A 27,731-nucleotide genomic window follows, 5' to 3' on the forward strand; every position below is an offset into this window, starting at 1 on the left:
TGTCAGATCTTTGAGAAATTCCTCTGACTGTAAATTATAGTCAAGGTACTAAAATTCAGAATTTATCTCCAACCTTAGAATATTTTTAAGGATGTGCCACCCCTCTGTTTAGACAGCATATGTGTAGGTTGTCATGATTCTTTTAATACCTAGACTGTGATTTTTGTGTGTTCGATGTCAATTTTTCATCTGCTGTCTGGTTTTCAGTAGTGTGTTCTTTCTTTGTAGACTAAAAAAAAGAAGAAGACAGACTTTATACCGTACAGAGATTCTGTACTAACATGGCTTCTTCGAGAAAATCTAGGTATGGCTGATTCTCCTGTGCTGGTACAGAAAGAAATTCGCACCACACTTTCTGACTGCTTTGAACTCGCTTAAATTTATATCAAGCATGACATTAAATGTATTTAGTAGTCAAACTAAGTCAGAGTTCCACCTTTTGTTGAAATAACAACTCTCCTGTGATTTTTGTATCTAATCTAGAATATAGTTGAATTCTATAATTGTAGTGGGTTGAGAGTCTCAACCTACTACAATAATTAATTGAAAATACTGCTATTTAGTAGGTACTTAGTGCCTAGATTGTGCACTGTGATTTCATCTAAAATCTTGCCTGTTTATTACAGGTGGTAACTCCAGAACTGCAATGGTTGCTGCTTTGAGTCCAGCAGACATAAACTATGATGAAACTTTGAGCACTTTAAGGTACTTTCTTTTTATCTGAGATTGATATGAGTAGCTGTTGGCTCTAATGGCCACATTTTATCCTTTGACCCTTCAGGTTATTAAACTTTGAGAATCTGTGGGGAGGAAGACTCTATATTGGCAAGAGTTGAATTACCTTGAAAGTAGAAAACTCATCTATTGTATGTGAATAGGGAGCTAGGGATTTATTTCCCACTCTTAACGTAGAAAATTGAGCTAATTTCCTTGTGTTCATATGTTCTTTTCCAATGTGGTCCCTGAAATTGAGCATGCGAGTCAAGCTGAGGCTTGAAAGCACTGAATAAATCAAAAATAGCACATATTGTCTGTTTTATGTTATTCATCCATCTAGAATAGGATTTGTCTTTTTTTGTGGCAATACCCTGTATTAACCATGAATTCAAATACATGATTGAGTACAATCCAGGATTCTCCTCCAACATACAGCTGCAAGCTGAATGTCTTCTCTATTGCTGCATTCCTGTGTTGTATATAAGCACCTTTATGTGCATTGTAAGGTTTCCTTCTTTGGGTCTGGTTCCAGATATGCTGATCGTGCAAAACAGATTAAATGCAATGCTGTTATCAATGAAGATCCCAATGCCAAGCTGGTGCGTGAGCTGAAGGAGGAGGTAACAAGGCTTAAGGATCTCCTGCGTGCCCAAGGGCTGGGAGATATTATTGACAGTAAGTGGATTAAACAGGCGATACCATCTTGAGGTTGGTCTTTCTTACAGAGGTGGGAGAGCTGAGCCTGTGAGGGCAAGGGGTTTAAAACATGGGGGTTAAATGTAATATTCCAGGTAAAAACATGCTTGAACATGGTTTTGGAAATGGTGGCCTCTTCTGTCCTTAAATAACCCATCCTAGGACTGTGGAGAGTTGACAGGCCACCTTCAAACTCTCAAGGAAAAACATAGAGTGGAGAAATTATTTTGTATAATAAAATGCTCAAGAGTTACCCTGGTGAGTTATGGAGGGCTCTTTATCTGGCTGCCAGTAAATGGAGGATAGTTGAGCTATAGAAACTTGATTTCACACTGAAAAAGAAAATGTCTTTTCCTCCTTATTAGAGGGCTAAGATTACTAGTTGATACCTGGCTTCAGTGCTATCCTTGCTCAGAAAATAAAATGATGGCCAATTCCTGTTAGACAATGTCCTGAATGACAAACCATTTGTCATCTCAAAATAGCTGGGAAACAGCTGCTTGTGAATAAATAATGAATTCTATTGGGCTGAGATTTTGAGCTAGGTTGGCAGAGCAGTATTGTGCTGATTTGCTTTGCCAGCAACCTCTTAAAGCACCAGCACACACTTGTGCCTGGGTTCTTTCCTAGTCCTCATTCCAAACAAGGCAAAGTAAAATTTTAGCTGCTACATTCTTCTGAAATATGAACGGTGATTTAATTCCTAGTGAAGGAGATGCCCATAAAAACACAGAATGTATTCCAGTGGATTAAAATTCTTTGACTTAAAAATAATGAAGTCAGTGTTGCACCGGTTTCTGATTTGTCAGAGCTTATTTGCCTGAGACGCAGAAGTCCTGACTTAGACATAGACTGCTTAAAGACACGTAACATTTATTTACCTATTTGTTTGCTCATTTTCAAGAAACTGGGGCCAGAAGACAATGAAAATCCTGTGTTTTCATGCTTGGTGCAGTCTAAATCAAAACTGAAAAAACAATGTGTTACTGAAAACTGTGTCTTTGTCTTTGAACATCAAGTAGTGTTCTCTTCCCTTCCTTCATGCTAGCGAACCTTCGATTTTGATCCTTCTTGTATTTTCCCTCCTGCTTCCTTTCAGTTGATCCAATGGGAGATGAATACTCTGGAAGTGGAGGCAAATGTGTGTATTGTGTGGTTCTCTTTTTAACCTGCTTTCTCTGGGTCAGCTTTTAACTGAGCTTTGCATGCCAGCATTTCTCACAGGGAAATCCCAGACAGAACACTCGCTGTGGAATGCAATGTGGTTCATGGAAATTAGCTTAGCCAGCACTTCTTAGATTGAGTGGAAAGTCAAAAAAAAGTGCAAAGTTTAAAACATAACATATGTTCACTGCTTGCTTTCTGGCAGAATATAGAAAGGAGAGTGGTAATTCTTTAGTCTGTTTTCATGACAGCAAATTGTTCAGGCTCAGAAGTAGAAAATCTTTTACTCAAATGTACCTCAAGTTACTCAGTCAAAACAGCTTCTGCTCACATGGCTTCCTGGCCTTTTAACATCTCTTTTCCACCCAGAAATATTTGCTTTAAATAAATGCTTTAACTCAGCATTAAGTGTAACTAGTTCTTCCTGGAGATAGAGATTTATTTTGTCTGGTCTCTTTAAAAAGAGACTATTTTGTATAGTAGTTTCTAAAAAGTTGGACATCTTATGCTGATAGATCTCTTATTTGAGCTGAAATATTTAGTTGCAGGTGATTAGCTTAATAGGGTTAAAACCAGTCAGCAAGTAGCACTTTAGTCTTGCTTTACTATTTCCTCCTGTGAAAGGGAAATATTTGTAGTCTGTTGCAAGAGAGCTGTGTTCTGTGTACGTTTTGGGTTAGTAAACTTTTTAAACTCTTTGAGTCAGTCTTTGTCACCCTCACTCACTCAATAGCAACTGGAGATCTGTCTGAAATTTCCTAAAATTAAAGCTACTGGTGGTGTAAAGACTCATCCTGGCCTTGTCTTACGTTCTGATGCTGCTTCCAGCGTGTGCATATTCATCCGTGTGAAAGCCACAGCCTCCAGGAGAAGTGTGCATGATTCTGAGGGGTTTGGTTCTCTCTGGACACAGCAGCTGTGAAAGCTATTGCAAGTGCCACTTCTTTTATCTCAGGAGTGCATGTGACTACTGGCCTTTCCAGACTTCATCTTCCCTGCCCTGTCATGCCTGCTTTCCGCATCCCGATGGCATTCCCTTTCCTTAACCTGCTTTTCTCCTGTTAAAGCTCCCACCCCTGCTTCCTGGATTTGCAGATGGTGGTTTTCAAACTGACTCGATGCAATCATCAGTTTCACGAGGCTGAAACAGCAGGTTGAATGTGGAGTGAACTAGGGCATAAGGCTGACAATAGCAGAATTGTTCAGGCTAAGAGTAGAGGAAATGTAGGAAGACGTGGAAATCTATGCAATGTCTGGGTGAGCATCTCATTTTGAGAAGTGTGAAGCCCTCCTTCATAGCTTGCAGGGTCTGATTTGACCTATTTCTTGCCTAAGGATGCTTATATTAAAGGATTTGGATTATTAAATAGGATTTGAAGCTATCCAAATTATTAAGACCAAGCTGTTGAGGGTTGTGGTATTTCCATGTTAGAGGATTTATTTTTTTATTGGTGTGTGATTATTCTAAGGATATGGTTTACAGACATATCTGAGAAGCTAAGGTAGATAAAAGTAAATTGCCTTTGGATATTAATTCTTAAATCATTTTAGGCACCTCTTTCTGTCTTTCAAAACCTCTTTCAGCTTTTTCATGTTTTCAGGCTACAAAAGCTACCTTATTGAATTTTGGGGTTTTTTAAGGCCTCCCTCATCTAGTCTAAGACCAAAAAGCTTTAAAGCACCTTCTGAAATAGGAGAGCCTTATTAGATGTTTTACTGGTCCAGTATCTTAGATGTTCATTTTTCAGATAAGGAGAGTCAAGCAGTAGCATGATGTTGTTGTGAACTTGTGTTCTCCTCCGCACAGACCGAGAGGTGATTTACAGACTGTCCTGTGAAGTTTAAGAAGGAGGAGCTCTTTGTACTTGTGTTCTGGGTGGCTGAGCAGCAGAACCACTGCCGTGATAAAAATTTATTTAATCATCATTTTAGATTACCAGAGTCTGGAGGAATGTTTTGGTAGCATCTATTCAGACTTCAACCCAAAATGTTTGCTAATATCATGAAGAACTGAATCTAATCCTGGTCTGAGCTTCATGGTGCTCAGTTTACTATTCAGTTAGGAAGAGGATGGTTTGAGTTTTGGCAAGTGTGTGAATTTGTTTACAATCTCTTCTGATTGAAATGGTTTATGATGCAGTCCTTACTAATAATCCTCAGGGTCAGAGATGAGTTAACCATTACAGATGCTAGTATTAAAAGTAATAAAACTGCCATCTAAAAATTACAAAACTTGTCTTGTTGCTGCTTAAATGCTTTCCTCTTACACTGGTCTTTCCTTCCTTTCCTTTTTCCTCTTCCTTCCCTCCTCCTGTTTTCCTTTTCCCTATCTTTCTGCCTTCCCTCTGTCTGTGTGTCTCTCTCCCAGATTTGAAAGATTTTCAGAACAATAAACATAGATACTTGCTAGCCTCCGAGAATCAACGTCCTGGCAATTTTTCCACAGCCTCCATGGGGTCCCTCACTGCATCTCCATCCTCCTGCTCTCTCAGTAGTCAGGTGGGCATAACATCTGTGTCCAGTATACAGGAGAGAATCATGTCAACACCTGGAGGAGAAGAGGCGATTGAACGGTTGAAGGTAGGTATTGCTGTAGCCGAAGGCCACTGTTCTTTTGGTCTTTTCCAAGGCTAAATAGCAGCCAACTTGGCAGAACTTCCCTTCCTAAATGTATCCAGTATGCTGCTGTTCCCCGAGGAAGCTGTCTGAAACCCACCTGCATCTTAAAAAGGGCATTCTAACTGTGGTGGGCATTTAACTGGGTTCATGCACAGCTTTTGCTGTTAGGATTAATTAGGTTTAACTGTGTCCTGGAGCTGCAACTGAAATGGAAATCTTGAGTCTTGTTTATAGATCCTGGGATGCAGTGGCAATTATGAGAAATTTGATTCCAAGTACAGACTTCAGGAGGCCTGGTCAGCACTAGTATGGACAAAGTCTGACTAGCAAATGCCCTCAGCTTTCAAAAAAACAAATTACCCCAAAACTGAAAAAAAGGAGGAAGAATAATCCTGCCACTGTTATGTTTGCCCAGCCCCCACAGATTAAAATGTGAAGCACACAGAATAGCATGCTTCATCCAGACAATAGCTGCCTTGTCCCAGTTCTGCATAGAGCTGAACCGCATCAAAAGTGCATTACAGTGAAGTATTTCTTAATTTTTATGAAAGCCCCCAATCTCCATGGGTGGATGAGTGGGGAGTGCTGGCTGTGTTGAATCCTTGCTTCGTTCTCATGTCTTGTCCGTAAGACACTGCCACAGGGATTGGAATGGGTTGGAACACACACTGCATATCCCTTTCCTATTGGAAACACACTGTTGCCATGGAAATAGCAGTGTGGTCTCTGCAGTTTCTTGGCATCCAGTTAATGAATGATGTCTGTAAATCAGATTAAAAAACCCAAGGAGGAAAAAAAAAAGGAAGAAAGAATGAAGCAGTTCAAGTTGTGGTTAGATATGAAGTTGTCTCTTCTCAGTTTTCCCTCAGGGCTATTTAGCCTTTTAAAAATTAAGGAAGAGAATGTGGAATTTAGATAGTGCTAAGAGTGCTTTTTATAGCCAAAATTAATTTGAGGTCTAGAACTGAGCACAAATTTCACTTGCTTTGTGTATTATGTGAAGAACTTTGAAGAGAATTCTAAAGCAACTTCTGGGATTTTCACACAGGAATCTGAGAAAATCATTGCAGAGCTGAATGAAACCTGGGAAGAGAAGCTGAGGAAAACTGAAGCCATTAGGATGGAAAGGTCAGGAATCAAAAGTGCTGTAGATGTGGGATGGTCTCCAAAAAATGGAGAAGTGTGGAAAATGGAGAGTATTAGTCTGTTCAAAAGCAATGGAACGGTAGAATGATGTTTAGTGATAAATCTGTTGACCTTTGTGTTAGATATAAGGGCAGTAAGGGCAGTGCTGAGAGAAAGCTGATTTTTTTTCCTGTGTTCCCTATGGTTCAGGTGGTTACCCTTGTTGCCTGAATTACATCTAAAGCTGCTACATTGGCTTCTGCTGTGAAGTAACAGGAGTTCTGGTCTCTTTCTTCCCTCTTCCATCATTCTCTTACAGTCCAAAAAGTCTGGCCCTAAAGTTAAGCAGAAAAGATCAATTTTTTAGTACTGGAATTACCTAAAGTTATGAAACAGCTCCAGCTTTAGTTTGAATTGTGTCTTGGAGTAACAATTAGAGTGATGCATTACTGCACTCAACTGCTGTTGAATCTCTGTAATACAAATTTTTGCTGTTCTGCAGGCCTAAGGTTTAAAAACTTGCCCAGTTATGTTACAAGGTGGTGACAGTCCTGGCTGTCTGGCCAGTGGATAGGCTGCCTGAAGATCAAATGTATTTAATTACATGGCTTTGGTTAGACTTTACTTCTAAAAAGCCTAAACCACGGAAAATATTTTGCTTTTCTCTCAGGGAGGCTTTGTTGGCAGAAATGGGAGTTGCCATTCGGGAAGATGGAGGAACACTTGGAGTCTTCTCACCTAAAAAGGTAGGGAAAATTGATAGCCATTGCATCAGGTGTCCAAAAGTTTGGTCATCCTGAGGGGAGAGGGTGATGGGGAGCTCCTGTTCATACAAGGGCTTGTGTCCATGTAAGATGCACAAGAACATGAGTGAGATTTGGACCTTTAGGAATAATTTCTTTTTACAATATCTGTTTTTGGAAATAACTTCAGTGATAGAATCTATCAAGACACTCAACATCTACGGATTCTTTTGCTCATGATAATGAAGTTGGACACTTCCTCATGCATGTGTTACTGCAGCATTGCATACTAGGCTGCAATAATTGCCTGTGTTACCTTCCGTTGGTTGTTAAAGTAGGGAAGCATATTTGAGCCTAATACAGTGATGAAATAGCAGCAGCTTGAAAAGTTCTTAGACTTCTGATAGCAAAAAATGGTTGAACTTCTTTGTAGCTTTCTGTAGAAGAATCTGTGCTGCAAGGAGAAGTGTTTGCAGCAATTCAAATGCTGCCTTGATTTTGCTGTTTTCTGTAGTAGCTGTCTGTGACCTTCAGGTACACTCCCTATTGTTGGAGGTACCCAGAAAAGCTTGATGTCTTGCTTAGGTGCTCTTTCTTGACTTGGTTTGTTAATCCATTTTCCCTTCAGAGAAAGGCAATGTAATCTAATAAACCACTCAACATAAGGGATGCAGGGCAGTATTTCTTTCAGCACATGTCAGTAGTTCTGTTTTCTTAAATTTGGAAAGAGCAGAACTGTGCAGGAAAAGGCCATAAATCAGTGCTATAAATATAAAATGATCAACTTAGTAAAAGAGCAGTCTATGCAATTCAAGCAGAATTACTGAGGTACAAGGAGAAGAATGTACTTTCTTGTGTCAAAAATTTGTGTACAAGGAGCACAGAGGGAGAAGAATGTACTTTCTTGTATCAAAAATTTGTGTACAAGGAGCACACAGGGATATTTTAGCCTGGAACTTGAATGCACAAGTGTGTAACAAGCTTGATCTGAGATTATGAAGGGAGCTGTCTAGAGACATTGTACAGAAATGCAGGACAGAGAATTGGTTGAAACATTTAATTCTTTAAGTAGTACAGGCTTGTTAGGCCTGGAGTTGGTAGAACTCTGGTTTGCTTTTGGTATCTGCAGCAGGAAGTTCTGGAATAAAGATGCTAATTCATTGAGTGTTCTCTGTATTTCTTTCTGTTATGGATCCTCATCTCCTTTTAGATTTTCCCTCAAAGGCCCTCAGCTCTTTTTGATGATTCTTTTGGTGCATTTTCAGCTGATCAGGTTTGTGTATAAATGCCATCTGAGCTGCATAGTTCCTTTGGTAATAGATAGATTAATTTTTACCCATATAGGATTTATTAGGAAAAGTAGAACCCCTGACCTAGTCCTGTGTGCTTCTGTTCATTGCTGTCCTTGCACTTCAGTTTCATTAGTTCTCTTCCTAGTAACTGTGGCTGTTCTTGTGAAAATTTAGAACATGTAGACAGCAAATATGAAGGGCTTTTTATAAAGACTTGACACTTCTGAGGTACCAATATGCATCTAATTAATGCTGACAGGACAGCCCTGTGTTTTTACCAGCTGAGCTCTAAACTCTACTCTGCAAGGCAGATTTTGCCCACTTTGCAGATTAGAAGGTAGCAAATTGTGCAGTCATTGCTGCATCTACCAATTTTGCCTTTGATGGCAGGAAATTTCTTGCAATGGATCATGGTAATTTAATTGCTTGTGCTGTCATCAAAGATGGGAGCAGGGATAATCCTTCAGCTCATGCTTGAGGAATGCTGTAAGGAGAAAGTTGATGCCATAGTAGTCTGTGGATGAATACTAGATCTCATAATGAGTGAATTACAAGTTGTTGAGCTTTACTTCTTACAAAGCTCTCTGTTGACCATTCAGACTTTTAGTGCAGTAAATGAACTCAGATGCTAGAACATGTATGCTTAGGGTACAGCATGATTTTCAGAGTGTCCAAGTGCTACAAGTGATAGTGGTGTAAAGCAGCTGTGTCTGGAACTTGCTTTCTCTCCTTGTGTTGATTTGAATGCAGTGAATAGCAATGATGACATGGGACATCTTTAGCTGTGTTTTATGTGGCCTTTGTTTTCAGGGTGAAAAACTTGTGTTGTTTTTTGCTTTATAGTTAGGTCTTCCATTGGACAACTGACAATCAAACTTCTTAAAGACAAATTTCACTGTGAACATCTTGTAATTTTTGAGCTTCTGTAATCTGAGTGCTGTTGGTATCCCTCAAGTAAACTTTTTTTCAGCTACAATAAGTTGATGGAAGCAGTGTTCCCAAGGAATCCTAGCCAAATTTATTTCCTTTTGCTAAACCTATTCTCTTTGAGGATAACTAAGGGGCAAGTGGTTTTATTTCTTTTATCACTTTCCTTGTTCTGTTTAACCATTTCTACCTTTTCTTTTGTGTTTGTGCCTACTGCTATCTCACTGGCTAGATTTACACACCAAGGCCTTGTGACTTGTTTGCTGATTCCAATGGGGTTTTTTCACCAAAGAAGGTTGGTTTAGTAACTGTAGTGGATTTAGATCTAGAAGAATTTTAGATGAGGAGCTTCTTAGCTGTTTGTATCAGAAAATGGTAGTAGTTTTAGATTTCTTCTGCTGTTTGCCAAACAAACACCTGGCTTACATTGCCCAAGAAAAGCCAAAGCTGCTGCCACATCAGTTTCAACATTTTCCTCAAGCAACATTATCTGCTGCTGGACTCCCCTTACCAAAGTTTACAGAGACTTTACATGGAGTCTTCTTTCTCCAACTGGAGCCTTTATGCCCTCTATTGATTGATATTTCAGATAAAGCAATGTGACTGAGCTGTGTTTCTGCTGTTACTTTGTGATGCTCTTCAGTACTGCAGAAGTTTGGAACAGTTTGGATACGTGCAACACAACTACTGGATCTCTATACATCCTCCACTGCTTGTGGGAAGCAGCCTGAAAGTAGGTCTTCAGTTCTTAATCATCTTCTCTTTTTGTTCTTTCAGACTCCTCATCTTGTAAACCTTAATGAAGATCCACTCATGTCTGAATGTCTGCTGTACTACATCAAAGATGGTATTACTAGGTGAGGATTGCTGCTTCTTTCCTTGCTTAAATTCCCTTGCTGGAGACAGTGTGAGTTTAAATAACAATTGTGCCTTAAGCTAGTCAACTTGCAGGTACAAATGAGGCATGAGATTTGCTGTAGGTGATTAAAAAAAAGTACAGAAATGAATTTTCCTTTAAGCTGATTTTGTGCTTTAAAAGTCATGTGTGTGGTCACTCAGCTTTGTAAGGCGTTCATTACTACGCCTGGGTAGTAGAAGGCACAGTATCCTTTCTGAGGTACAGGAAAGCAGAAGTAATACAACTTACTGAAAATGCCTTTGAGATTTTGATGAGTGGAGGATTGAAAGCCATAGTACTTGGTAAAAGCAGCTGGAATATGGATAAGCATTCACTTATTTAAATAAGCTGATATCCATGCCTCTGTACAGTTAATGTATTCTGCATTCATGTGTACGAGATGAAATTTAATTGCCAGATTGGGAATTTAAACCAGGTATTATTCCAGACCTTGTTGTCAAGACATCTGGAGGAAGAGTGGTGATTTGTTTTTGTTTTCTTTGAAGCACTAAGCCTCATTTGTTTGTGTAGTTTGTATATTCCTGGGGAACAAGTGGAAAAGATACCACAAACAGGTGCTGTAATGTGCATTGGACCTGCTGGAAAGAATATCAGACTCAGAGAGAATTAAGCACAGAATGATGAATAGAGCAGCTCAGGGCTGAAGAAATCAGTTAAATCCTTAAACCTAGCTAGCTGACATCAGAAATATGCAGAGTAATAAACAGAGTAAGCTGTTCATAAACATTAAGATTGAAATTTAAGTTATCTGTAGCTAGAATTGCTCAAATATTTGAATTTGGAATGGCTAGATCTGCATGCTCCAGGAATACAGCCAGCCTACATGTCTGGAAGCTGGATGAAACTGCTTGTGGCATCAAATTATTCAGCAGGAGTTTTCTGAGCCTTTTTTGCTTCTTTGTTGAAGTGCAGGTGGTGATGATGGGAAGGGATGATCACTGTGTGCCAGCTGAAATACACCACTGGAAGTTCCTGTCACTTTTATTTTCCTTTCTCTGTTCCTTTGCTAGAGGGAGCACACAAAAGAGGGAAATGCATTAAATCCAGAGGTGTTTAACATTTCAATTCCCTCTAAATGACATGTTTTAAAAGAGAGGAAAGCTTCTCTTTGGTCAAGCTGTTATCCTCCAATTCATGGTAACACAGAGTTAGCACTAGTTCAAACCTTTAAACTTAAAGGATGGCCTTAATAGTTTAGGCTTTTTTCCTGGGTATTTATCCTTCACACAGTTGTAGAAAGTGTCTGAATTCCTCTTGAAATACCTTCTTTTGGACCCAGGGTTGGCCAAGCTGATGCTGAGAGAAGGCAAGACATTGTACTGAGTGGGGCTCACATCAAAGAAGAGCATTGTATCTTCCGAAGTGAGAGGAACAACAATGGTGATGGTAAAAAAACTACTTCTTCTATTAAAGTATTGCTGAATCTTTCCCTCCACACTTGGTAGTTGGCCAGAGAATGCTGGTATTTGAAAGTTTCTCTTACCTCAAGAAAACCATCAGATTTGACTCTGTTTTCTAGAGTCATGGGGGGAAAAGTACCAGAGGAGACAAACATTTTTTTTCTTGAGTCATAGGGGAAGAAAATAAAATGTAAGTGGTCATAGCTTCAAATTGCAAGCTGCAGTCAGCCTAAGGGTTAAGTTCTGATCTTGGTTCATTATAAACATAAAAATTGAAACAGGAAAAGCACTAATATTTTCCATTGCAATAGGTGGAGATATTAGCAGTACTGATTTTCTCATAGGGCTTTATTTCTTTTTAAACCAGCATGGCATCAGGGAGTGATTCACTTGTCTTGTTTTGCTGTGAGTAGGTAGATAGGCAGAAAATAAGAGGTCTCTAGGGTTTGCTCACTTCTCTAAAGTCTCATTGTCAATGTTGTTGTCTTCCTAGTTATTGTTACTTTGGAGCCTTGTGAACGATCAGAAACTTACGTGAATGGCAAGAGGGTTGTGCAGCCTGTGCAGCTGCGCTCAGGTAAGAAGTGCTGGCATGGATTTTGTTTTTTCTGTAGACTCTCCCATCTAAGAATTGTCCATATCTGACATTTGCATCATGTGGAGGACACTTTGTGCTGATAAAGGACATCAGTCGTAACTTCTTGGGCTGTAGCTTTTAAACAGAAGTTGGTACTGTTCTTCCCTTGGCAGCAGTTTGTTTTCTTTCGTTCATTGCTGCACTAGCTGTAAGTGTACTTAAATATTCACTGCCACACAGCATCCTGCTTGTCCTTCTGCTTACCCTGAGATTATTCAAATGCATTCTTGCCCAAGCCTATTGCCCTTGGCAGTCTCAGTGAGACAGAGCAGACAGACTGCCAGTTGCTGATGGAAAATTCCCAGTTTCCTGGCAAAGCTAAAATATGACCCTCTGCAGGAGTACAACAGCTCCTCTTTGCTCTCATTACATTTCCCACTCAGTCCCCTACATTCCTTTAGAAAGGCATCTGGGGGAAGAATTAGAGGAGGGAGTGACTTCCCTAAATCATGGGGGTTTAACTTATCTCTTTCAAGCTATGATCCTTTCCATGTCCCTCCCTCTTTTTTCTGCAGTGAAAAAAACAACCAAACACCAAAAATAAAGCAAACACACTCACCCCCCCCTCTGGATTATTTGCACCAAGTAAGAATTTGTTGTGGTTGGGTTTTTTGTGTTTTTTTTCATGAGCCAAGGGTACTGACTGGACTCCTGTTTCTTATCAGCTGTGGCTTGTTCTCTACAGAGCAGGCATTCTTTTCTTTTGTTCTTTTTTCTTTGTCATCACCTAGTGAACTTGAATGCATACAGAAAGTCCTTATAGGGCAATCTTTTCTTCTGCTGTCACCCAGCAGGATAAATGGGATGAATCACTCAGTGATGTTTTTCAATGGTTTTGGAATCCTAACCTGAAACAGCCAACTTCTGTTCCTGTTTGTAGGGAATCGTATCATCATGGGTAAAAACCATGTCTTCAGATTCAACCATCCAGAGCAAGCACGAGCAGAAAGAGAGAAAACACCATCAGCTGAAACTCCCTCTGAGCCTGTTGACTGGACATTTGCTCAGAGGGAGCTTCTGGAGAAGCAGGGCATTGACATGAAGCAAGAGATGGAGAAAAGGTAACAACTCATATTTTTTACCTGAAATAAGGAGGAGTTGAGTGTAGATTATTTGAATGGTGTCTGCAAAACCTAAACCCAGATTCTGACATCTCTGCCACCTATTGTGAAAGTTCAGAAAGCTTCCTCTTTATTTAGCTTTAGTTTTCCAGTGTTACTTTAATAAACACACAAGCACCTGCTGCTAACTCTCTATACCTTTTGGTGAAGGACTGAACTGCAACCTCTATGAAGTTTCACTTCCATAGTATTATAATAGACAAAGAACATTTCCTTGTAACTGGAATGACTTTTACTCTTGTAACTTACTCAGTTGGTTGTGTGTGTAGAGTAACAGCACAGTGAAAATAATGACACCTCTGACTACTTCTGCTCTTTTGTTCATCTTCAGATTACAAGAAATGGAGATTTTGTATAAGAAAGAGAAGGAGGAAGCTGATCTCTTGTTGGAGCAGCAAAGGCTGGTATGTGTCCTTACTTCAGATTAACTATACCTTTGGCAAACAGTAATTCCTGTCCTTGCTTATCTGAAAGTTTAGGAAACCTGCTTGGGTTGTCTGCACAATGCAGTTCTCCCTTTGCTTTCAAATACTTTGTATCTACAGTGAATTACTGTCAGTGTGAGTGAGCTCCTTCATATTAATTTGGAGATTCTAATTGACAGTGAAGAGGCTTTAATCAGTTCTTGTTGGGAAAGGTTGGATTTCTTGCCACTTACCCTGAAATAAGAGCATTTCTATGCTCAGTTTTTTGAAGTTCCTTTTCAGTAGTCTAAACAATGACTTCTTGGGATGTTTGCCTTTGTTTTTGTCTTGGATCACCAGAACATACTAATTTGTGCTGGCAAAGAGATTCCTTGAACATTGATATGCTAGGTCTATTTTTTTGAATGATGTCTGAAAATGTTGCTGCATTGTGCATGTTTTAACCCTTCTCCTTCCCCCCTGCATGGAGTTCCTTGTAAGGGTCTTAATGGTACACTTGCTGATAGTGGGGTATGACAAGGGAGCAGTGTGCAAAGGGAATGTCAGCTCCTCCAGAACAATGGGAATCCTACCATTCCACCTATTTCTTCAATAGGAATTCTGATATATTAAGTCTGATACAGAAAGATTTCAGTCTTCTCACCATAAATACCTTCTGAAGTGCATTACAAACAGAAGTGCATGCAGTTTTCAAGTGCTCTGTGAGCTTTGCAAACAAGGCCAAGCCAAGGAATGAAATCTAGATTTCCTTAAGAAGCCTGAGTTGTCTGATGCTGCTTTAACTGCTTTGGGTTGTCTTTAGCCACTGTGCCAGTGCAGTTGTACCTGAATTGAAATGAAAATTTCAAAATCATGATTTACTTGTTTGTAGTATTAGTGTGAGACCACTGAAAAGTGGGAGTTAAATGCATGCTGGGTTTTAAGCTGTAAAGCTCTCCTCCTCCTCCCAAAACCAGGATGGAGCAAAATACTGTGGCAGAAGCTACCTCTTTTTATTATTTATGTTACACATCTCTAAGAATTTATCACAAGGGACTAATTTTTTGGATGGAAAGGAATGGCTGCAGACTTTGAACCAAAGCAATAATTAGCTCATAAAGGAGGTGAAGGTGTGACTGATGTCATGTTTCATCTCTGCAGCTGTACAGTTAGCATTTGTGTAGCTGAATGTAGCATGGCAAAAATCAGTTCAGTGTGAAAATAAAAATAGGACTATGGAGTAAGCTTTGGCTATGTGTCAAAGGAGATGCAAGGAATGGAATTCCCTCCCTGAAATTTTAGCTGACAGGCATAAGCTAAGCTATTGTATGAATTAAAGATGTGAGAACTGGCTGTCTGGGGAGCAGCTTCAAATAGGGCTGTGTTTATAGAAGTGTTGTGAAGGGAAATTGTTTACTCACATAGTTGAGGTTAAGGGAAGGTTCTTTAGATAGTGTGTTGTTCAGTACTGCTAAGCAGTTGCTGATTTCTTTCAGCTTGTTTTGGTTTTGCTGATTTCAATTAGTGAGTAAAGGTGGAACACTGTCCTACATGCATTGCCAATGTAACTCCTGTAGGACACCTTTCTTTCAAGAGATCATCTTGGATGAGAGATCATTGGTCTGTTAAGCAGTATTCTGCTTAATGTGATGCTTAATAAAGAGTATTTCAGATGACAGCAAAATTACCTGACACATCTCATCATTTCTGTGTCACTGTATGGAGAGTCTGGAATGCACAGGATTAATGCATTCATGTAACAGTAGCTGAATAATGGTTGGGAAGTCTGGGAATGCATGTCAGCTTGTGTACCTTAAAAGTATTTTCTGTGCTGCAATATCAGGTTCTCTAACTTACTGCTATGTAAGACTGATATTGAAATGTAAATATTATTCTTCTTGCTCTAAATTGGAGTGTCATTTTGGATTTAAGAAGCTGGCTAATCCTGTTTATCAGTCTGCTTTGGTTTTGTGCTGAAAGTGCAAACAGTTTGTATATTTGTTAGATGTGCCATACCAAAAAAAGATGAATAATAGCTCTTGCCCCCCCAAATTTATCAGTAATCTATATTAGCCTTTCTAGTATTACTAGGGAATGGAAATGATCACTCTCCATTTCACAAACTGAGTGTGAAAATGTGTTAAATAGAGCTAAAATTTCCCTCCTGGTTTACCTGGTCATGATGCTTTTGCAGTGACCACTTGACACTAGAATGTTGGTATTCAGCTGTGCTAGTTGGGCTGGTTAACCTCTGAGTGTACCCAGGGCAATGACCATGTAGTGTCTCTTACCTGCTTTTCAGACACAAGGCATGCTTTACCCAGAAGTGGTAACGTGGTAATTGTGTAATCTATCAGAATAATCTTGTGGAATTTGTGATTTCATGTTTGAGTAGTTCATATTTTGCCTTTCTAGACATAATCTCAGATGTATAGACTGTGGAGTGTCTTCCTGCAGGGCATCTTTTTTCCCCACTGCAATGTACAGTTTGTTAGATGCTGTTTCCTTAGGCCACAGATTTTGTGAAACTTGCAATGAATTTATGTTTGGTTTCTAGACCAGTGTTTTGCTTTTATATTTTGACCTGAGCTAGGAGAATTTCATTCTCTAGTGCTATTTTGAAATATTAAAAGTCCATAAGGTTACAAGAAGCTCAAGCTGGGGAAGGCTGGGGAAGGACTTCTCAGGATCTCAGGTAGTGACAGGACTAGGGGGAATGGAATGTAGCTGCAGGTGGGGAGATTCAGGCAGGAGGTGAGGAGGAAGTTCTTCCCCATGAGAGTGGTAAAGCCCTGGAATGGGTTGTCCAGGGAGGTGGTTGAGGCCCTGTCCCTGGAGGTGTTTAAGAGCAGGCTGGATGAGGCTCTGTCCAGCCTGATCTAGTGTGGGGGTGTCCCTGCCCATGGCAGGGGGGTTGGAACTAGATGATCCGTGTGGTCCCTTCCAACCCTGAATGAAACTATGAAACTATGAATCTTAGGCTGTGGAGCTTGCTGACCATAGGGTAGAACCAGTATTTCTTTTAGTCCCTTTCATCATTCCCCAACCAAATCATGTTGTAGTCCTCATTCTTCATAGTCTTCTACCCAAAGTCTTAAGCCTAGGAACCTGTGGTTTTCAGTCAGTGACTTGGGTTTAGAGCAACTGGCTGTTCGTGTTCCAGATCTCGTGTCTGACAATTCTCAATGTGAAAAATAGGGGTGTTAGATAGAGGTTCCTTAGAGACTGGCCACTGTGTTTTATGGAAGATGTTTGGATCATGCTAATACAGAGGACTTTTTGTTTGTCAAAGAGATGTCTTACCTTAATAATCCTTTAAAGAAAAGTAGTCTGACTCTTAATTCCTGGTTGCAGTAAGCAATGTAACTTCTGGTGGCAGTATACCTGAACAAACCTTCCTAGTGTGTGGAAACCTGAAGCACTGCTCAGTAAAAATCATTAGCAGAAGGTGGAAAACTTGTAATGAAGAAGCAAAACATGCATAACTCTTAGCAATTGTATGGAAGCTCCAGGCTCTAGGGTTTGAGAAGAGGACAAATCCAGGATATCAAATAGAGAATGCCTTTAAAAGCAATTTAAAAGACATTACTGCTCCATTCTGCTGAATCTCGTTCTTCGGACAGACAAGATGGTTATTGGTTTTTTCTTTAAACTAAGCCACAAAGTGACAAATGGGAAAAAAACCCAAACAAACCACAACCCACCTCTGAAACTCTGATTCTGGATATCCTTTTAGCTTGTAGCAAGTCTTTGGAGTATGAACCACTGTCTTCACCTGTCATAGTGGCACTTACAGTCCTTTTAACATCGAACCTCTCGGCTGCTTCTGTTTCATTTTTTCTTATCGTCTAACACTTCTCTGGCTGCTATTGTAGTGAAGTGGATTCTAAACTTGAGCATCCCTGCAACCACGTGCAACGTTACTAACCAGTGTTAACCTGACTTACTCTGGCTGCTCATGACAACTTCTCTGATGGCTGTTGTGTTCACCTACCTGGGGAGGATTTGCTGAAAGAAGCAACAGCAGTTCACCAAGGCAAATGTGTGTGGTGGGGATTTGCATGTCTTTGTAGCATGTCTGAAGTGCAGTTTATACTTGGATTGTGTATTTTTTTTTTTAAATCAGGAACTTGGTGTTAGTTGATCTATTTAAAGCTTTTGGAAGGGATTGGGAGGGAAGAATTTAGATTATCTGCTGTTTTGAGATGACCAAACTTTTAAATATGATGTTAATTTAATGAAGAGCTCCAATTTTGACAGTCCATAACTCTTGAAGATACATTTTAATGCCCTAACACTCAGTCTTCAGGGACTTCCTTATCACTTGTTCTGTTCTGATTTTTAATTTAGTTTTCTTTGCCTGCTACTTCTTGTTTAGCTTTTCCATTTTCTTTACAATTTTAATTTTGGTTATTTTGGGGCCACTTCTTGATTTTTGTTTTTCCAAAGGATGCAGACTCTGATAGTGGGGATGATTCGGACAAGAGATCGTGTGAGGAGAGTTGGAGACTGATCACTTCCCTGAGAGAGAAGCTGCCCCCCAGCAAGCTCCAAACCATTGTAAAAAAGTGTGGCCTCCCCAGCAGTGGGAAGAAACGAGAGCCTATTAAAATGTACCAGATACCCCAACGTCGACGCCTTAGCAAGGACTCCAAATGGGTTACCATCTCAGACCTAAAGATTCAGGCTGTGAAGGAGATATGCTATGAGGTAGCACTCAATGACTTCAGGCACACTAGGCAGGAGATCGAGGCTCTGGCCATTGTTAAAATGAAAGAGCTTTGTGCCATGTATGGGAAAAAGGATCCGAATGAGCGCGAATCATGGCGAGCTGTGGCTCGTGATGTCTGGGATACCGTAGGAGTCGGAGATGAGAAAATCGAAGATGTTATGGCCAATGGTAAAGGAATAACTGATGTGGATGACCTCAAGGTGCATATAGATAAACTGGAAGACATTTTGCAAGAAGTGAAGAAACAGAACAACATGAAGGATGAAGAGATAAAAGTTCTTAGAAATAAGATGCTAAAAATGGAGAAGGTTTTGCCCCTGATAGGGTCTCCAGAGAAAGCTCAGTCAACCACAGCTAATGCTAAGTCTCCAAACTCTGCCGGTCTGGTGGATGTGGATAAGAAGCCCACAGATGACTTAAAAAGAAGCGAGAATGATGATCTGGCTAAAGAGGAGCGTGTTTCTCAGCTCATGGCAGGTGACCCAGCTTTCAGACGTGGGCGACTACGTTGGATGAGGCAAGAACAGATTCGATTCAAAAACCTGCAGCAGCAGGAAATAGCAAAACAACTTCGGCGGCAAAATATGCCTCACCGCTTTATTCCGCCTGAAAACCGCAAGCCCCGCTTCCCTTTCAAAAGCAATCCCAAACATAGGAACTCATGGAGTCCAGGCACCCATATCATTATCACAGAGGATGAGGTGATTGAGGTTAGAATTCCAAAAGAAGATGATAAGAACAAAGATGAAAACAAAGAAAAAGAAAGTAGAGCTGCTCCTAAAGACCCTCAGCAGCTGTGGAACCTATATGGGCCCCAGAGGAACCAAGATAATATCCAAATTAACAGGCAGCAGCTAAACACACAGCCACAGCCCAGCAGCCAGCAGCAGCCACCATCACCTCAGCTGCGCTGGAGAAGCAATTCTCTGAATAATGGCTCTCAAAAAAGCTTGCGGCGTCAGACCTCGGGCTCCTCCGAGTCGCTGCACTCCTACAGCGGGCAGCAGAACCCAGACCTACAGACTTTCCAGCAGAAACGCCACATCCACCAGCACCGCCAGCCTTACTGCAACCACAGCAATGGAGCAGAAGGCACTGCAGCCGGCTCCCACCCCAAACAGACTGACCGGCATAACCACTGTAACCAGTTTGTGACGCCCCCACGGATGAGGCGTCAGTTCTCAGCGCCTAACCTCAAATCGGGCAGAGAAACAACAGTATGATTTGTTGGCCAAGAGTAGTCTGGGGGAGGAGGGAAGCTGGGGCGATTCTGGCCTCTCATTGAGAAACAGCCAGGATTGGCTTTGCTAATGTCTTGGGTTTTGTTTGGCCAGGTAGAACTTGAGAAATTGGAGATGCAAACACAAGGTACTGGCCCTTCAGCCTGCTCAGTTTTGCATGTGACTTTTGTTGCAGTTTTAACAACATGGTTTGGAAGAACATTCTGAAACATTGTAAGAACTTTTCTCATAGGCTAGAAGACTTTTGGAAGGAGGGATATGGAGGGAAGAACTTCATTTACCAGGTTTTTTTGTGTGTCTTGGAGTATTTTTCTAATGCTGAAAATATTGTCTGGAACTTACAAAGCGCTACCTTCCTCCTGTGTTTTATGTAGACAATCAAAAGAGGAATTTAGTTCATAGCATTGAATGTTTCTTGTGACCTTTTTCTTAGCAATAAGGAAACTGACCATCTGGCTCTTCAGAGCAGTATTTTCAACCTTTAACTCAAATTCTTAATAGTAATAATAATGATCTATAAACCAAAAGGTGTTGGCTGACAAGAAATGTGGCCTTTTTTGTTTAATAGAGCAATTCAGAAGAGCTGTTGGGGTCACAGGAGTCCTACTCCCTGAGTAGGAGGTGTCTTTTCTTCTGCTTAAGTTCATAATTAATTATTGGTATGAAATTGCTGTGACAGTTAAATCTGCCTGAATGGAATTTTATGTCAGAATATATATATATTGCTGAAGCAATGCTTTGGAAATAAGTTTTTTTTCTAATTCCCACTGTACCTTTAAATAGAATAGTTTGTAATTATTATACAGTACAGAGGTTGTGGAAAGGAACTAGGATTTTTTTTCTTCTTGTTGTTTTCAACACTCCGGTGCAGGAAGAAGCCTTGAAAAGCTAATTATTTTATGTTTTCAGCTTTCTTGGGCGTGAGTCTGGGAGATGTTCTTGAAATAGTTTTTCTAATGAAGATTTCTAGATCACTACTTTGAATTGGCTGAATTCTCCTCAAAGATAGGAGAATTGAAGTGTTTCATCTTAATGTGATACCTCACGTTAGTGCCTCTGGTCTTGGACTAAACCCCTGTCTCAAGACTTCTTTAAATCAAAGAGAAGGTCACTTAGAAAAGAAAGAGATTAGTTTTCCTTCTCTCCACACTCAAAACACAAGTTAAAATTTTTGCTGTCTGTTTTGATCTGAAGAGGTCTGTACTTGCAGGAGGTGATTTGCCCTACGACAAATGCTTGCAATCCCTGCTTCAGATTGTTTTAAACTAGTTACAGAATAACTAAGGAATAGGCTTTATGAGCTTGGGGTTTTCTTGGAGAGTCCCAATTTTAATTGCACACTTTCTTCTCTCTGTCCTTCTTAATCTTCTTAAAGTGCACAACAAAACTGTGCTTACTTCTGAAAACCTGTGGACTTAAGTGTAAGCCAATCTGAAGCTTTGGGGAGTTATTTTGCTTTTAAATTTAACTTGAACACAATTTTCTAAACAACATTGGCTCCTATACCACATTTGCTAAGAGAGGATCCACTTTGCAGTGGATCTGTGTGGTTAAATTTGTGCTGCTTTGCACGAATATCCTTGTGTTACTTGAGGTTGCTTCTTTTCTGATGAAATATAAACCCTACTGGCAATTGTTATTTTTTGCATGTTTCAGCATAGCTGTAGGTGAGTAGGAAGTGCCTCCAGCTTGCATTTCATCTTGATTTTGTTTCCTGCCCTACATTTTTGCCCCCAACTGTGCTTGGTGTAGGTGCTGGTTGCAACATTTGCTAAATGGCAGGCACACACCATTTACACAAGGCTTAATCAGGTGTCAACTCTTAAGTCCCTGCACTCATGTTACAGATAGGATACTGGGCCTCTGTTGCAGGAGATAAGAAGTCAGTTCTCTCACTTTCCTAAAATAATGAGCTGTTCCCATCACTTGGGACTACTTTTCTTTAATGCCAGGTTTAATTTTGTGTCCAAATATGGCTTTGTAACTTGCATTTGTCTCATGCTTTGGCCGACTTGAATGAAGGAAATAAAATCGTGTCCAAAAATATCTCGATTCTTAAAGAAAAGAAGGCTTGTGGATGAGCAAGACTTTCTTTGAGCTCAAATCAGAATTGCAAAATGAGGTTTGGCCTGCAAATAATATTTTGCTGGTGCCTTTATTTTAGAGTCTTGTTTTTGTAGTGCGTTGCACTTTGGTTTAGTGCATGTCAAGAGTCATGAGTTCTTTCATGTTCCCAAAAAGGCTAGGACTATTAAAAGTGCATGCCTGGGAAAATCCTCTCAGTTTTGTACATGAGCCAAACAGAGTTGGTCTGCATGGAATAGGTCTTGAGAAGACCATACTGCATTTATTTTTGTGCTGTGTTTTTGCTGAGGGTTGTGGCTGCCTTGATGAAACCACCATGTGATGGAGCATGGAGTTATTTTGAAGCCCATGCAGCCGTATGTACTGACACTAAAAACTCCTGCTACTTGATATTTTAACACTGGACGCTAAAAAGTTGTTGCCAGCTGATTTCAGCTTAAAAATATGAGAAGAAATACCTGTAAATGCCTCAGTGGTGGGGAGGTTGGAGTAGATGATCTCTAAGGTCCCTTCCAACCTAAGCCATTCTGTGATGATGGTGAACAATAGCTTGCCATCAGTTTATCCCACCCCACTGTTTTCGAGCAGCACTAGGAGAACAACCCAGCTTATTCTGTTGCATGATTTGACAGAAAAAAACCCCAAAGAATAACAACAGGTAGTGTCAAAATGGAGTCCAGTATGCTCAGATGAATCAGCCTTTTTTTTTTTTGGTGTTTGTTTTTTTTAGTTTTAATTTCCTGGTTTTTAGGAGGATATCACAGAAATGAAACTTGAAAAAGGAATTAAGTCGTCCTATAAAACTGTCAACTCTAAGAACTGAATGTTATTTACAGCACAGTGCCTTGTCTGATAAGGGAAGCAATGTGAGAACTTGTGGATCTCCTTGCACTATTCAGAAATGCACACACCTCTCACTCCCAGCTCTGTCTGAATGGAGCTAATGAGCAGTAGTGCGGCTGCTTCCATAGGAGACGGTGTGAGAAGGCTTTCAGGTTAATGGCAACATGGCATCCGTGAGGGAAGAGCTGTTGCAGTAAGCTTAATTGCCATTGCTCTGTGCTGATGTGCTGTGTGCTTTGACAGCTGCCTTGTATCCACCTGTGCCTTACTGATTTCTTAAATATCCACTAGGACTCACTGAGGACATGTGGATTTGGGGGGTGGGTTGGGGAAAATGCATGCCACTAACGCTCCTCTGATTGACTTCATCCTTTCTCAAGCAATCTGAATTTAGGGATCTGTCAAATTGGAGGATGCTATTTTTATCAGTGCATTCAGCTTAGTTTCAATATCTCCCTCACTGTTTGACCTATATCCTTTATATGTTGAAATCTGTTCATTATCTTTTATATGTTGAAATCTGACTTGGATACTTCCCATTGAATGACTTCAGGAGCTGCCACATGAGAAATCTATGCTGTGTACCCATTTGTACTATAAAGCAAGCAGTGAGCTGCCTTTGAAATAAATGGGATTTTTGGATCTGTCTAGTGTTTAAGAAAAAACAAGTTTTGGATTGTCCTAAGAGCAAGCATCTGCCTTGTGAAGAGCAGAACTGGTTTGTATTGTAACAAGTGCTCTTTCAATAAACTATGAAATACTCTTTTAAGTGTCAGACTTGTCTCAGTGAAATGGAAATGAAACTTGATTGCAAGCTTGTCCTGATTTTATTTTTTTGTCTTGGGGTTGGCATTGTTCTGGCAGAATTAAAAAGGTTTCTTTAATTGTTCCCCAATATGATTCTTCTAAGTCCATCCACCCTGATTTGTCTGCTGTGATGTTAAAAACAGCCTATGCAGGCCTGTGTCAATTGGCACATAGATTATTTAAGATTAAACCCCAAATACATTTAGAAACCTTTTCATAGTGCAGGGATGCAAGCCATACTCCTCTCAGTGCAGTCCCATTGCACTCTATTGTGTGTTGGTTTATCTACAATCTGGAAGAAAATCCAGAGCTGGCTGTTCTCTGTTTATTTGCTCACTGAAGACAAAAGAATCTGACTTTTTTTTATACCTCAAATACCGGAGGGAATGACACACACACACACCCCCACCACAGAGCCTTTGCCAACATCACGTAGATCCAAGGCATCTCAGTTGTTATGGTACAGTGTTCTGCTTGAAAAGCTGGGCCAACCTGGTCTTAAAAAGCTTGGCTTGTTCTGAGTGTGTGATTGATTTATTTTTTCCCCCTGTTTTCACATAATCTGTTATTGTTGTGGCTTTAGATATTTCCATGCCCCTGGGCAAAATAAACACTGCATTCCTTTCACATTCATGGAGCTAATGATATCAGCCAGTTTGAAGCTGTACAACAAATGCATTGGGTTCCAGGGAGTCTAGGGCATGGACCTTCGGGGCAGCTTCTAGATGCAGGGCTGTTATTTGTTGGTTTTTTTTTTACCCAGCTGAGGCACCTCTCCATGAGTACTGACAGTTAGGTGTGTGTTATCACTAGTTGGATCTGGAAGGGGAGCTGACCAATATCTCAGAAGAGCAGAGCAAACCAAACCAACCCCTTTCACAGTGCAGTCAGTGCACCTTCTGGGTGAATCAACCTGAAATTCATCCTTCATCTGTTCCTCAGTGCCAATTATTTTTAAATGCTACCATAGCATGAAGCTCCTGGAGGCAATTTTTAGTCCTGTCTTTCTGCTTAGGGAAAAGATCCTGGTTCTGGTTTTCATTATGGGAAAACAAGCTTCAGTTCCTTTACTTAGTTTTAAAAGTAATGTTTTTTAGTGTGGAGTCAATAAAAAGTGCTTATGTTAAGCATTTATTTTGCTAGGTATTTAAATGCTTGGCTCACAGGTCTGAAAAGAGAGAAGACAAGAAGCAGGCCTTTGTCTGTGAATTTAACATGCCTGGGGTTTTCATGCTGGAAGTAGAGTTTTCACAGTGGAATGCTCCTGATTGTTGATGATTCCCTCTGCAGTTTTTCAGATTCTCCAAAAGAATCTGGTCAAAGATGCCACTTAAACACTACCTGAAGAGCTTTTCATTTCTACAATGTAGCCACTCAACATCCTCAGGTTATCTGCTTCAGACAACAGGAAAATAAATTATTTTGCCCTTTCTTGCAAGTAAGAGAAGCTTGTTGTTGTTGCTTCAAATCTGGCCTGGTTTATCTTGGTTTCAAGTGTAATAGTACCTGCATGGGTGGGGGGAAAGAGATCAGAGAGTGCCTTTATGTTAAAAAGGTTTGAAGAGTACACTGGATATGTGAGGACTACAGAGAAGTCTGAAACTCCTTGGAGTCTTGAATAGTTTATTGATGAATCATTAAGGATTTCAGAAGGAATATCTAAAGGAAGGATTTATGTTTGTCTTGTCTGCAGTACCTTTGCTGCTGGGCTAAGGTTTGCTGTGCTCTAAGTGTGCAGCAATCTTAAGAGTGAATGGAGCAGACCAAATGAGGAAGACAAAGCGTTTTAGCCAAATGAAATATCAAGAGGAATTTAGAAAGTTAAAACACAGCCCTCAGACGAAGGTCAGCTATCTGGAATAGTTCAGTTTTCTCTGCCTGAAGGTCAAGGGGTATCAAATTCATGGTATTTACAATTCTGCACTCTCTAGAGTCTCAGCTACCAGGAAATATTACAGATCAACTTAAAGGAATGTATTTCAAATTTATGTCCTTTCCAAGTACTGGCCAAAGGTCTTCCTGACTGAACTTGTGTTAAATTTGATGCAATCACTTTGTGGCAGTGTCAAGTACTGTACTTGCTGCACAAAAGCCAAGTAAAGTAGTTGTTTAGTGGGATGGTTCAACAGGCTGGGGGAAAGTGTAAAGCTTCCCTTCTGGAGCTCTTAGATTTCAGAATGCATTGGTGCAAATGATGCATTGGAGAAGACTTTTATGATTTGGAACTGTAGAAGAGAGAAGGCTTCAAGAATTCTTCTCAAGAACTCTGTAACACTTAGTTATTTTTGTTTCAACTCTCCTGTCAAGAATCTTGAGAAGCCAATTTAATTTATGTAAAATATACCCAAGGATTATCTCCCAAAACTAAAGTAGGCTCTGAGACCAGGAGTACAGTGACTGTGTCTCTTCTAAACAGCTTGAATTTGTATTTGTTTTATCAGCAAATAATAAAGGAGTCATTAGTAGCATTTATTTCCAGGCATGTTTATGCTGAACAGGAAGAAAATATTCTTACAGCAGAAGGTATTGTTGAAGTGCTCCTTGTGGGGAAACCCTGCACAGACTTCTCAGCCCACTTGCCAGGGCAGTGGCATTTTTTTTTCATCTTCTGCTGTATTAAGTGTACATGTGAGAGCTGCTTACATCCCAAGAGGAAAATCTAATTGAAAACAAAATGTCTTTTATCTTCTAAAATCTGAACTGAGCTTTTGGTGTCAAAAACCAAATGAGTGGTGCTGTTAATTGTTCTGTTTGAGAAAACAAAGGTGAATAATCCTCCCCTTCTAAATTTATTTCTGTACTTTTCTCTATTTCTGCCTCTTTCCTACCTTCCTGAAAGCAGCAAGCAGGTTCTCCAGTCTTTAGCAGAAAAAAATATCCTCAACCTTTCCCTCTTGCAGATAACTCTGAGCATACTCATCTGATGATCTTAACAAACAACACCACTGTCTTAATTGTATTGGCTTCTGCCTTCTTTCTTTTCAAGGACAGATTATACTAAACCAATAGCTGTTGGTATGTGACCTCTGAGCATTAAAATGGAGATGTCTCTGTGTATTTGTTCTCTGTGTCTGTCATTCCATCTGAGGTGTTAGTCTCTCTGAACTGTTCTTCCTTTTGTCTGTCCTCCTACACGGTATCTCCTCTCTCCCCACAGGACTATGAGAGTAAGCTGCAGGCCTTACAGAAGCAGGTAGAGACACGATCCTTGGCAGCTGAAACAACAGAGGAGGAGGAGGAGGAAGAAGAAGGTGAGTTTTGAGGCTAAAAATGGTTTGGATATAGCTAAGCCTAAAGGAACAGTTGCTGTAGTATCTCTTGTGGTAGATAGAAAACTTGCTTTGGAAAGCTATGAAATGCTGCAAAATGTCTTAAGCTGTAATCTTCACATCATAAAGGTCTAAGATACCTGTTCATGGAGTAACTTCTACATAAATGATAGATACACATCCTGAAATTCAGTTGATGCACCCACTAGATGAGCTTTAACTACAAGCTTTGCTTTGATGATCTTGAATTTGAAGGAATCTGTCTCATCTTGGCACTAACAGAAGTCACATGTCTTAAACCAAGATAATATTATTGCCTCTGTTTCCTTTTTTTTCCATTTTGGAGTTTCTTTTTCTTCCTCCTTGCTAGGAATTCTTAGGATTCATGCTGTGCCATGTCTGTATAACTGCACTTTTGGACAGTAGATAGTTTATTGTTCCCATTATACTTGCTTTCATTCCCCTGTTTTTGCATTTGGCTTTAATTATTAACTTACTTAAAAATCATAAAGTAGAATTTGCTTTGTTTCCTCTGTTCTAAATCTCATTACTTGATCACTGTATCACTACTGCTAGTGCTGAGGAAGTTTGAATGATAAAAATGCAGCTTTTGGTTTTCTCTTCTTCCTGAAAAGGTATTGTGAACTTGATGACAGCAGCAGTATTGGATACTGTATGGGATGGTATAGAGTCCAGAGTGTTTTATGTCTCTGTTCCTTTGTTCTTCCTAGTGCCCTGGACACGACATGAATATGAACTTGCACAGTGGGCTTTCAGGAAGTGGAAATTTCACCAGTTCACTTCACTGAGGGACCAGCTGTGGGGGAATGCAGTGTATCTGAAAGAAGCCAATGCCATCAGTGTAGAGTTAAAGAAAAAGGTAGGGACATGCAGACTAGCTTTCTGACTTTTCTGATGCATCAATTTTGATTGCCTAATCCTGATTCAAACTCTCAGAGTTACTTGCAATCATCAAAGTTATATGTCTCT

The 27,731-nt window shown here is 40.1% G+C and overlaps 1 protein-coding gene across 25 annotated transcripts in view; it reads left to right on the top strand.

Moving 5' to 3' along the window:
- KIF1B (kinesin family member 1B) overlaps positions 1-27,731 on the top strand; it is a 92,968-nt gene that overhangs the window by 30,490 nt on the left and 34,747 nt on the right. For 8 of the 25 annotated variants that reach the window (XM_068158375.1, XM_068158382.1, XM_068158384.1 and 5 more), the window contains 13 exons: positions 229-304; positions 627-705; positions 1,250-1,392; positions 5,024-5,157; positions 6,245-6,324; positions 6,992-7,067; positions 10,061-10,140; positions 11,482-11,588; positions 12,096-12,179; positions 13,120-13,300; positions 13,692-13,764; positions 26,630-26,723; positions 27,473-27,621. In XM_068158375.1, the coding sequence (XP_068014476.1) occupies positions 229-304; positions 627-705; positions 1,250-1,392; positions 5,024-5,157; positions 6,245-6,324; positions 6,992-7,067; positions 10,061-10,140; positions 11,482-11,588; positions 12,096-12,179; positions 13,120-13,300; positions 13,692-13,764; positions 26,630-26,723; positions 27,473-27,621 (1,356 nt within the window). Of the gene's footprint in view, positions 1-228; positions 305-626; positions 706-1,249; positions 1,393-2,512; positions 2,555-4,945; positions 5,158-6,244; positions 6,325-6,991; positions 7,068-8,274; positions 8,338-9,515; positions 9,579-10,060; positions 10,141-11,481; positions 11,589-12,095; positions 12,180-13,119; positions 13,301-13,691; positions 13,765-18,213; positions 23,435-26,629; positions 26,724-27,472; positions 27,622-27,731 lie in introns of those variants that run through there. The other 17 variants (XM_068158365.1, XM_068158367.1, XM_068158368.1 and 14 more) reach the window with 8 other exon arrangements.

The sequence above is a fragment of the Melanerpes formicivorus genome, unplaced genomic scaffold (genome assembly GCF_026170545.1).
Source record: "Melanerpes formicivorus ecotype bairdi unplaced genomic scaffold, bMelFor1.0.p_v2 SCAF_39, whole genome shotgun sequence".
Taxonomy (NCBI): Eukaryota; Metazoa; Chordata; class Aves; order Piciformes; family Picidae; genus Melanerpes; species Melanerpes formicivorus.